At 39.4% G+C, this 12,461-nt stretch overlaps 1 protein-coding gene across 3 annotated transcripts in view; it reads right to left on the bottom strand.

Annotated features, from left to right (window-relative positions):
* Positions 1 to 12,461, bottom strand: part of FKBP15 (FKBP prolyl isomerase 15) — a 56,093-nt gene that overhangs the window by 36,470 nt on the left and 7,162 nt on the right. For all 3 annotated transcript variants that reach the window (XR_003790655.1, XM_029201649.1, XM_029201648.1), the window contains exons 2-6: positions 11,053 to 11,168; positions 5,998 to 6,082; positions 5,479 to 5,548; positions 1,758 to 1,832; positions 1,186 to 1,284 (exon numbers count right to left, since the gene is read on the bottom strand). Coding sequence is in view for 2 of the 3 variants with exons in the window: in XM_029201649.1 (XP_029057482.1) it covers positions 1,186 to 1,284; positions 1,758 to 1,832; positions 5,479 to 5,548; positions 5,998 to 6,082; positions 11,053 to 11,168 (445 nt within the window). In the remaining variant the exon portion in view is untranslated. The remainder of the gene's footprint in view (positions 1 to 1,185; positions 1,285 to 1,757; positions 1,833 to 5,478; positions 5,549 to 5,997; positions 6,083 to 11,052; positions 11,169 to 12,461) is intronic.

Consider the following 12,461-nt stretch of genomic DNA (forward strand, 5'->3'; position numbering starts at 1 on the left):
GCACAGATTCTAGGCAAGGACGTCAGATACATCTTTATGAAGAATTTTTCTATAGTCAATGTTTAAACACAGTATACCTTAGAAACTTGCTACTCATTTTCTTTCAAAAAGTTTCATTATCGCAATCACATAAATGCTAACTAAAACAATGAGAAGTCATTTTTTATCAAGCAAATAAGACTAAGAAGGAAAAAAGACAGTAATTCTAAATGCTGGCAAAGGCATAGTGAGAGAATGACAGGGATGTAAAATTGTACAATCTCTCTGAAAAGCAGTGTGCCAAAGTGTATACAGAACCTAAAAATATATGAACCCTTTGACTCAATCTTTCACTTCTTCTAGCCTAAAAAATAATCAGAGGGAAAAAAAAAGACAGATTTGTATACAAATCTGTATAGCAAAGATGCTCACTACAGTATCATTTATCTCAGAGACTGAAAATAATCTAACTGCCTAAAGTAAGGGAATGATTAAATAAATTAAGGAACATTCATGTTATGCAGCTTGCAAAAATGTTTCTAAATAATTTTTCATGAGGTGGGGAAAGATGCATTTTACATCATTAAATAAAATAAGCAAGAGCTCTTAAAGGACTATAACTACTTATGTAACTCATGAATAGAAAAAAATGAAACATATTAACAGTGATTACTTTGGGTAGTAAGATTATGAATGATTTTTTTTTAAAAATGCTTTTCTAAATTTTCTATAATGACCATGAAATAACTTTAAAAAATTCTCTTGAAACACTATTTTAAAAAGATAGTTGTGGGCTTCCCTGGTGGCGCAGTGGTTGAGAGTCCGCCTGCTGACGCACGGGACACGGGTTCGTGCCCCAGTCCGGGAAGATTGCACATGCCGCGGAGCGGCTGGGCCCGTGAGCCACGGCCGCTGGGCCTGCGTGTCCAGAGCCTGTGCTCTGCAATGGGAGAGGCCACAACGGTGAGAGGCCCGCGTACAGCAAAAAGAAAAAAAAAAGAGTTGTGTTTATTCCTTAAGATAATTTATGAAGTGGAAAGTGTTTTAAAGATGTAAGTTTACATTTAGCCTTTTTTTTCTCCTTAAAGTCTCATTTTCAAGCAATTTCAATAAGTATTCTTATTATTTCCCTAAAATACAGTAAGCTCAACTGATGAATTTAGTGGATTTTTTAATGCTTGTCACTAAAAAATATATAGATATTACCTGTTTATTGAACTCCACAGCAGCCTTTTCAGACTCAAACATGATGGACCAGTTTTGTCTCTGATCATCATAAAAGGTGCTGTAGTTATTGGGCCGAACCTGGGGAAAGGAGAAATGTTGGGATAACTCAACTGCAGGCAGCGTAGCAGATAAATCTGGCTGCCTAAGCTCATGTAGAAGGGCCTCGACTCAGGTGGACCCAAAGAAAGCTATCAGGGAACTTTCTTCTTCCCTCCCACCTTCCACCAATCACCCCTTAGTCCACATTCCCAGAAGGCAGCCAAGAGACCTTTCCAAGAGGCTCTGTTAAGATATCCACTCTGGGGAATTCCCTGGCAGTTCAGGTTAGGACTTGGTGCTGTCACTGCTGGGGCCCCGGGTTTAATCCCTGGTCGGGGAACTAAGATCCCCGCAAGCCACAAAGCACAGCCAAAAGAAGGAAAAAAAAAAAGCTATCCACTCTGCTCTCCAGAGCAGAAGTAGTGGATCTAGTTCCCACCAGGTATGCACAGATCAATCTCTCCTATAAACCAATCCCAAAGGATTGATGATTCCAATACAGGAAGCCTTACCATTAGCTCAAAGTTCAGATGAATCCTGGCAACAGTAACTGGCTGTTGCTGACTGATATAAAGAAGAATCCTATACTGTACTCAAGCAAAGAGGGGCAGGAAAAAAAGAGAGAACAGAAATTAAAAGGCAATACAAAATCAGCAGTAAGATGTCAGGCTTCATATAGGTATAAAACTCAAAACTCAGTTCATCCCTTAAAGCTTAGAGTTTAACCTACATCTTCTCACCATCCACTTTAATCTCTTCTCATTTTGACCCTACTCTTTAACTATAGTTAGCTATGTCTTTATTTTTTTGGTGTTTTTATTTGTATGAGGGGTGACTACGAGATATACAAACAGCCAACAGGTACATGAAAAGATGTTCAACATCATTAGGCATTAGGGTAATGCAAATTAAAACCACTATAAGGTACCACTTCACACTTATTAGAATGGCTATAAAAAAAAAAGGAAAAATAATAAAGTGTTGGCAGGGTAGTAGAGAAACTGGAACCCTCATATATTGCTTGTGGGAATGTAAAACAGTATGGATGCTGTAGAAACAGTCTGGCAGTTCCTCAAAAAGCTAAACAAGGAATTACCATATGACACAGAAATTTCACTCCTAGTATACATGCCAAAGAACTGAAAACAGGGACTCAAACATACACTTATACGTCAATGTTCACTGCCTGTTATTCACAATAGTCAAAAGGTGGAAACAACCAAGTGTCCAAATGATGAATGGATAAATAAAATGTGTTATATACATATAATAGAATATTATATAGCCATAAAAAATAATGAAGTTCTGATACATGCTACAACATGGATGAATCTTGAGAAAACATTCTGCTAAGTGAAACAAGCCAGACAAACACTGTATGATTCCACTTATATGAAATACCTGGGGTAGGCAAATTCATAGAGATAGAAAGTAGATTAGAGGTTACCGGGGAATAAGGGAAGGGGGATGGGGAGTTATTGCTTCGTGATTACAGATTTTCTGTTTGGGGTGACAAAAAAATGGAAATAGTGGTGATGGTTGCTCAATACTGTGAATGTAATTTATGCAACTGAACTGTACACTTAAAAATGGTTAAAATGGCAAATTTTATGTCTCCTATATATTTACTACACACACAAATACACACAAACACACACACACACACACACACACACACAAAGAAATTAAAATTCAACCCCAGAAGGGAGGGAGAGACTGACTATGGGGGCTCATATACAATCTTGCACCAGAAAGGACTTTCTTTACCCTATGTGAAGCAGATAGAGTGAGGAGCTAATCTTATAGACTGAGCTGGTCAGGAAAGGATCACAGATTTATTAAGAGCTGGTCCATTTCTGGTTGTCCCTACTCTTGAGCACTATCTTCGTAAGCTTTTGATTAAGAGTCTGGAAGGTCTCTGACTCCTCAGTCTTGACTTTTCTGCCCATCAGAGATTCTGAGCTAAGATTCTTTAGCCTCCTCCCCATGAATTTCAAAATCTAGCAAATGTATTGAGAGGAAGGTTGTTGCTTTCCCACCCTACAGTAGGATTTTATCTCCTATGCCCCACAAGATTGCAGAAGTTTCCCTCTGCCTTTCTGGCACAGCCCTTGGACTTCCACAGCACACCCAAACTCATTAAATGTCCCATGGGGGGGGCTTCCCTAGTGGCGCAGTGGTTGAGAGTCCGCCTGCTGATGCAGGGGACATGGGTTCATGCCCCGGTCCGGGAAGATCCCACATGCCGCGGAGCGGCTGGGCCTGTGAGCCATGGCCGCTGAGCCTGCGCGTCCGGAGCCTGTGCTCCACAACGGGAGAGGCCGCAACAGTGAGAGGCCCGCGTACCGCAAAAAAAAAAAAAAAAAAAAAAAAGTCCCATGGGGAAAAACTCATCTTGTGTTTGGAGCTCCTCTAGTTTTTACCAATGCCTCTTTCCCCCAGTAGTCTCTCTCTGTTTGGGACATACCTGATGTTTAGTCTACTCGTAAGCATCAGCAAAGGTCCCAAGGGAAGAGGAAACACTCAGCTCATTGGCTCTTTCCTCTCAAAATTTTAGTTCATCTAGTCCTCATAATCTCCATAGCTCTCTAATGAATTTTAAAACATAATTTTTGCAATTTATCTGTCTTTTTATAATGGTCACAGTGGGACTGTTGCCTGCCACAACATGCTACATCCTATCTGGAGGTGAAGGGTGATGAAGTACCAATACCAGATTTTTGAAATCCAAATGGCAACCCCTAATGAATTAATAGATCTAGATAATAATCAACAATGGCTGCTAACATAACAAAATGAGAGACAATCAGACATTATTTACCTCCCAAAGGGAGAATGAAAGAGATTTCAGGAACATAGTAACCAACTACAATGCATGGACCTTATTAGATTAAAACAAACTTTAAAAAAAGAGAGAGAGAGAGATAATCAGGGAAATTTGAATGCTAACTGGTAGTGAATGAGATCAAAGAATTATTGTAGGTTTTGTTTAGGTGCGATAATGGCATAATGGTTGTGTTTTTAAAAATCCTTATCTTGTAGAGATACATAGTAAAATATTTATAGCTAAAGCTGTATGCTGGAGATTTACTCAAAATAATCTGAGCAGGGGAAGAAGGAAAACAGGCTGCAGTTGAGATGAAACAAGATTAATAACTGCTAGAGACCGGTAATGGGTATCTGGGTGTTTGTTATTCTTGACCCACTATTTTTATAGATGTTTCCAAATTTCCAAAATTAAGCTTTTTGTTTGTTTTTAATACAAATGAGTGTTGTCCATTATGTTAGTTACCCTGAACAGGTCATCTTCTCTCTCAGTGTCTCAGAGTCTCTGAGGTGCATGGACTCCATGCTACCTGGACCTCTGAAATTCTATTATTTCTTTTTTTTTAATAGATTTATTTATTTGTTTGTTTATTTACTTTTTGGCTATGTTGGGTCTTCATTGCTATACACGGGCTTTCTCTAGTTGCGGCGAGCGGGGGGCTACTCTCCGTTGCAGTGCAAGGGCTTCTCATTGCAGTGGCTTCTCTTGTTGCGGAGCACAGGCTCTAGGCGCACGGGCTTCAGTAGTTGTGGCGCGCGGGCTAAGTATTTGTGGCACATGGGCTTAGTTGCTCCACGGCATGTGGGATCTTCCCGGACCAGGGCTTGAACCCATGTCCCCTGCACTGGCAGGCGGATTCTTAACCACTGAGCCACCAGGGAAGCCCTCTATTATTTCTTATGCATATTTCAACAATGTTCAAAGCCTTCTGGAGCAGAATTTGAAGCTAGATACAACCCACAAAAGGAAATCAGTCTCCACACTTCTATCCACATCTTTTTGACTCAAACCAATATTTTGCTGTGTGATCGACTACCCAACTCATCAAACTTTCAAAGGATAAACGGTGGTCATGCTCTAAGTGGTACACTAAATGTTGTTCACTACCTAAAAAAAGCATGTCCTCAGTAAACGGTTTACTCTGAAACTCTCCAAATTCTTAAGCTAGATCCATTTCACAAAGGTCAAACTTACTGACTTTGAGCAGTTGAATTTGTTTTAATACACAACAGTAAGCAAAATGTGACTATAAATATTATTATATATCTAACATTAAAAATTCACATTCAGTACAAACAATCAATCTAATCCTCTGATATGTAAGACATCAGACAAGTCCCAATAAAAACCGGCTCACTGATAATTTGGGACACGTGAATATACATGAGATGAGGAGGCAATCTTACCTCTCTGGCTGTGTGATTTCCCAGGACTGCAGCACCAAATTTGCCCTGCTTTGCATATTGACCATTTGTGCTATAGAAGCAAGAAAAACAGGTATTAATACTTCCTTCAACTAAGTAGAACCAGCTTTCTTTTCTGCCATATAAAGTGGGGAATCTAGTCATTCAGCCTCTAGAAAGGGACAGAGGTGAGTAGTTTATAATTTAAAGCTCATATACAACTTCTTTACTCTTTAAACATCTACTATTCATGATATCTCAGTGGACTGGCTTTCTTTCAGCGCTTAAAAAGGCAGTTGTTGAGGGTATAAGCAGTTCCTAGAGAGAGTACACAAGATAATGGCTCTTCAAAGTTTTGCGTGCAAAATTCTCCAAATGAAACATTAAAAAGCATTACTGATACTTTGTCTATGGCAGGACCGAGTAGCCATTTTGCAATGAACAGAAAGGCTTACTGCAAAACGCAGGAGCTTAACCCACACCCCCACCAACTTTATAAAGTGTTCCTTCTCAGCTACTTACTAGCGATATGCATGGACTGCTGTTGCAACCAATACTGTGGAAGTGCCTGTTGTGGTGGGTGCTGTTTTTGGTGTCGCCTGATTTCCTGAAGACGAAGAGATGAAGCAGAAAACAAAGTTGTCATTCATTTCTTGCTTGAAACTGATTTTTAACCCTTAAAGCAGCTTCAAAATTCGTCTTTAACCTTGTAGTTAGTGTTACAATGCTTTCATGACCATTGTCCTCATTTGATCCACAAAATGGCCCTATGGCCGTGTCTGGGGATGCGGAAACTGAGGCTCTAAGCCCCCAAGTGCCTTACACGATGACAATAGCAAGCCTAAGACTAGAACCCAGGATTCTGGCTCCACTCCAAACAAGTCTTTGGGCTGGACGAGAAGCACTGTCTAGAAAACAAGGTCACATTCCATCTTCCTTTTCTCCTTCCAATATTTTGACAGTTTTAATAAATAAAAATGAAGCTGTTTCCCCTTCCCTTACTTCTGGAGTAGAAAACTTATGATATTCAGATTATATCCATTACTTTACTTTTACAGTGGTATAAAGTAACACTAACATTTAAAAATAGTGTATTTAGAGTAAATAACATATTCACACTCACCACATGAATCTGTTGAGAACACAGGCATGGCCACAGCAACCAAGAACTTATTTTCAAAAGTATCCTTGTTTGATTCTTTTTGTTGTTATTAAAAACAAGACAACAGGCCCAAAATGAAGTCACTTAGGCTAAGACCCACCCCACCAGAGATTCAACATAATTACAGTTTTGGCTCCCCCAGAAATGGAATCTTAAACCAGAATGATCTGATCAGCACTAGTTAGGTAATCTGTTTGATAGACCTCTGCTATCCCCTAAAGGAAAGTAACCTTGTAATAAGCAACCCACTTTTTTGCCTAGTGTTACACTAGACTCCCCCCTTCTGCCTGGTTCCTGCTCCCTTCTGCCTATAAAGGACTTTCATTTTGTCAGAGCCCCTATCTACTAGATTGGATGCTTCTCAATTCATGCATTACTGAATACAGCCAATAAGATCTTTAAAATTTACTCAGTTGAATTTTGTTAACAGTACTGAAATACCTTTTTCTCGTTACAGAGTACAACTGTAGAAAACTTAGCAAATACAGAAACACATAAAAAAATGACCTATAATCTCACCACCCAAAAATAAACATTAATAATATGATGTATTTATTCCTAGTCCTTTTTCTATACACATAAACTTTCCAGCTTTTTCGTCTTTTTTTTAAAGAAAATTAATGATTTGACAATCTCCTTTTTTCACTTAGTGTAGGCATTTCCTTATACTTTTCAAAACAGTCTCCAAAACACAAAATAGTCCTAAAAACACTTTTTGATGGTTAAATACTATGTTGACTCTACTAGAATTCATCCAACTTCCTATTGTTTGACATTTCTTTGGGCTGTTTCCAATTTTTCTCTGTGATAAATAACACTATGATAAGCATCCTTAAAATGCACATTTTTGCATGTACCTCTAATTACTTTCTTAGAATTAATTCCCAAAAATGGAATTATGGCATGCAAGAGTGTGAAAATTTTTAAGGTTTTGTTACAACCTGCCCAAATGCCCTTGAGAAATGCCATTACCAGTTTACACTCCCACCAGCAGTATGAGTAGGCCAGCTTTGCATCCCTGACAGCAAGAGGAGATAATCTTTCTAAATCTTTACCAATGGGATACGGGTGGCATTAGGGAAAGGAGAATGCCACCTCACTGTTGTTTTCATTTGCATTTATTGATTACAGGGAAGGAGAAATTTAACATTTTCTATAGATTTGTATTGGCCATTTACTTTGTTTTATCTTGATGAATTGCCCGTTTTATGTTGTTGGCTTATTTTCCTAGTCTGGGTTGTTCTTGTTTTCCTTATTCTTTTGTAAAAACCTACAACATAGTTTTAAATTCAATCAGTACTTTCCAGTTGCATGTAATGCTACAATAAAACTTTTCTCCTGAGAAGCAGTGAATACCAAAAAACGGAGGAACTAAGGCCTCAGTTATCAGGCCAAGTCTGAAACACAGAAAAATTACTGTCTCCCCAAGGTCAGCCTAGCATCCTCCTTCAGGCTAGTTTCAACTTTTCCCAGTACACTCTCATCTGCCTACTTAACACCCTTGTTCATGGATTTGCTAGAGGGATAAGTGAGTCAGATGCCACAATCATGTGATCTTCTCATTGGTTAAACACGTCTTCCTCTCGGAAATCAGTATTGTACAGATTCTTGAATTCCCCGCTCATGAGGACTGCTTTTAATATGTATTTTCAAATCTTTTTTTTTTTCCCAAGGAAAGTTTTCTTGAATTATAGTTTTAGGTGCCTGTTTTCCCCCCCTATTTTTTTTTTAAAAATTCTTCAGGGAATATACATATGTATATTCCATATGTTGGAAGTTGTTTGCTATCTTCAATATTGGTCACTTTCCTTTCAAAACTTTTTATCTCTTAAATTTTTTAATTCTTATTTTAAAAACGTCCTCCTGTTAACCTTCTATTTCTCTTAAGGCATAATCTGTTGTGTTTATTCATTCTTGTGTTCCTTCTAGTTTACTCTTCATTTCTGAAATAATTTTTCTGACATCTCTAATTTTTGCCGAAGTCCTGTCACTTACTTCTGAGATTTTAAAATTCTCACTTATGTTCTCATTTCATGTCTTATGTTATTTTCTTAATGGTAATAGGTGGTTGTAGTTTTGATCTATTCAGTAAGAAACATTCTCACAGAGTAGAGCTCTCACTGTAGGGATACTATTCTGTTCCTTGCTCTTATAACTTTGCATGGAGTTTGACTCTGATACTTTTCTATTGTTCATTTTTATGTGAAATTTGCTTTTCTGAACTTCTAGACAGAGGCATGGCTCAGGGTGGCTTTCCTAACTTCGTGGAACTCACTGTTCTGTTGGACACAGAGTTCAAAAAAGCGGGAAGAATGGGCTTCCTCCTGAGACTTCCTGATTCTATTCTAGGGCTACTTTTTTTTTTTTTTTTTTTTGGCGGTACGCGGGCCTCTCACTGCTGTGGCCTCTCCCGTTGCGGAGCACAGGCTCCGGACGCACAGGCTCAGCAGCCATGGCTCACGGGCCCAGCCACTCCGCGGCATGTGGGATCCTCCCGGACCGGGGCACGAACCCGTGTCTCCTGCATCGTCAGGCAGACTCTCAACCACTGCGCCACCAGGGAAGCCCTCTAGAGCTACTCTCATCTGGATCTTTTCTTCTTCACTTTTAATATCCCTATCCTCCTTCACTTTAATCCCACTCTCAGCAGGTCCTACTCAGGGTGGGGACCTCTCCTGGAAGGTCACCGTAGTGGATGAGTTTCAACACTTCATAGGAGCAAGACTGCTCCTGTTCTAGTCACCATCATCAACCCCTTGTACTTACCCATAACTAAAATGGGCAAAATGCTTTGCAGTTCCAGCTTGGCCTGCCACATTTCCCATGAACACCTGTTGGCCACTTTGGGTTCGCCCATTCTCAGATTTAAATATTCTCCCATTGCTTCCTTGTTTTCTCCCATGCAAATGTTGACACCATGGAAGCCTTGTGTCCATACCTGCTTGTATTGGGGGGGTTCATGAGGATACCTTTTCAATTGGTTTTATTGTAAATATTATCCAAGGTTTGTCCAGTTGCTCTGTTTTTCTAGAGATCTGAAGAGATTCAAGAACTATGCTGCAGCCACCTCCTTTTCCAAAAAGACTTGTTATATAAATACTCCTTGAACAGAGAGCGTCTCCTGTATTGCAAGTTTTTATTTTATTTGTAAATGCCTACATAAGACAGTAGTTTTAAGTTGAAATGCCTCTATAATTCCCCTTTAAAAGTATAATTAGTTCATAGTTGTTGTTTTCTAATTTTAAAAAGCAAGTTACTTCATTGGGTGGGGACTGAGATTGTTTGCTTTTAGCCACATTCATTAATTCAACCACTTTAAACTGAGTTAGAAGTACACTGCTGAGAAGAGATGTGCCACAGGAAATGTAAAAGCATAGCCTACTAGAAATCTGGCCAGGTTATGGCTTGGAGAACAGGGCCAGCAATCCACAGCAAAGCTGCCAAAAGTGACAGGTAAGACTTAGAGCAGGGGTCAGCAAACATTGTATGTAAAGGCCAAACAGTAAATATTTTAGACTATGGGCCATACAGAATCTGTTGCAACTGTTCAACTCTAAATATCGTAACAACATCCTCAGTGTTGGCATTGTGCCTAGCATATAAAAGACATTCAATACTTTCTTCTTCATTCAACAAATATTTAATTTAATGTCCCTTACCACCTGTTCTGCTCTGGGCTATTTCTATCAGTCCCTCACTCCTCTTCAGATTCTTACACAAAGACAGCAAAGTGTAGAGGATGGTAGACAAGCTCTGGAGTGAGTCAGATCAGGGTTCAAATTTCAACTCTGTCACTTACTGCTGTATGACCTTAACCATGTGCCTAAACCTCTCTGAGCCTCTAAAATGGTGGTAGTCTCACCTATTTCACAGAATTGTTGTGAGAATTAAATAAGACAATCTAGGTGAAGCACCTGAGACCAAACACATAGGTTTTTTAGAAATATTAGTCCCCCCTTTTCTCCTTTCGTTCAACAAATTTTCATTCAATATGTCTTGTGTTCATCCTGATGAAATGTTCAGGGGATACAGCATTGAGCATCATTCTCTAGTTGGGAAAAATTCACTGTCAGCATACATCTAACCCACCCAGGTGAAAGATGGGAAAAGCAGCTCTTCCTTCTTGCCAAAATATTGGACGGCGCCTACGTAGAGCACCCTGGGCAAAGTTTTGGAGAGTGGTGTCCACTTGGGGCAGAAGAGCTTGCCTGTGACCTTCCTCCATCAGTTTCCAAAAAAAAGCATACTACCTAGCCGCCGGAATTCAGGCTCTCAGATCTCAGAGCAGCATGCACCTCGTTGGTGGTGAGCTTGGCCAGACTGATCAAGGAGGGATGACCTGGCATGTCACTTTTAGAAGGTTGTTTATCATTCCAACTAACCTGTCAGGGACCAATCCTAACCTCTTAACTTACCTGTTGGTGCTGTTCCCTGGCCTTTCTTAGGCTGCTTTGGGGCTGTGTAGTGGAAGAATTCATTTCCATGGCCAGCAGCTGCCTGATCCAGTCCGAAAAGAGAGGCCAATCTGGTACTGTTAGTAGAAAATGAAAATGACATTTCATTTGACATATCTCAAACCTGGAATCATTATAAAAGCTGCTCATGCTCCTACCTCGAACAAATACCTCCTTGACTATATATCCCACCACTCAGTAACAGAAGCGGCAACTAAGTCTCTTCGAAATCAAGATTGTATCTCTGATGTGAACAGCATCAAATGATCTTGCCCACCCACAGGACTTTGGTCAAGGCATCTCTTCTTTCTGGACCTCAGTTTCTGCATCTGTAAATTAAGGTGATTAGTCCAGGTGCTCCCTATGGTCTCTTCAAACTGTACATTCTTGCCTTTAGCAGGTCATAGTTTCCTATTTTTCACTAGTTTATTACATTGAAGTAAAACTGTATTACAGGGAATTCCCTGGTGGTCCAGTGGTTAGGACTCCACGCTTTCAAAAACTAAAAAAGAAAGAAAGAAAGAAAATCACCACCTTTAAAAAAAAAAACCGTATTACAAACTTTACTGCATCAAACATAGTCCCACATATGATTTCATCTTTCACGTTTCACAGCAGAACCATTCTTTTATCATCCCTTGTGATGAATCTTATACTCCAACTATTCCACTGAAACTGCTGTTACTAAAATCACCAACAACCTATTTGTTAATAAACAGTTTATCGGTCCTTATCTTATTTGGCTTTCATGCTGCCTTTTTACACTGTCAACTAACTTGTTCTTCTTTAAACAAACTCTTCTTCTGATTTCTGTGGGGATACCTGCAGGGGTGCGAGGAGGGACCAGCCCAAATAAGACATCAATAAATGTTAATAAGATCCCTCTCTTATTGTCTTTCCATCTCTCTGGCTCCTCATTTAACTCCTTGGACTCTTCTACTATTGCCCAACCTTTAAATATCCATGTCCCCAAGATTTCATACTCACTCTCCCTTGGCAATCTAATTTATTTACCTTGATATCAGTGCTATCCAAATTCTGATGGTGTTCAAATCTGTATTCCTAGCCCAGAATTTGTTCCTGAGTGCAGACAACACAGATATCCCACAGGGAACATAAATGCAACATGTCCAAACCAGAACTCAAATCTTCCAATGCCCACTGCCCAGAAAACCTGTTCTTACTCTTGTGCTCCCTCTCTTGATGAATGACATTTTGTGTCAGGATCCTCAAGACTGCCCCCAGGCTCAGTGATTTGCTAGAAGGACTCACTGGACTTACCATACAGTTATAACATAATGTATTTTATATATATATATATATATATATATATATATATATATATATATATATATATACACACACACACA

Source organism: Monodon monoceros, unplaced genomic scaffold, assembly GCF_005190385.1.
Source record: "Monodon monoceros isolate NGI ecotype Baffin Bay Population unplaced genomic scaffold, NGI_Narwhal_1 Super_Scaffold_5, whole genome shotgun sequence".
Lineage (NCBI taxonomy): Eukaryota > Metazoa > Chordata > Mammalia > Artiodactyla > Monodontidae > Monodon > Monodon monoceros.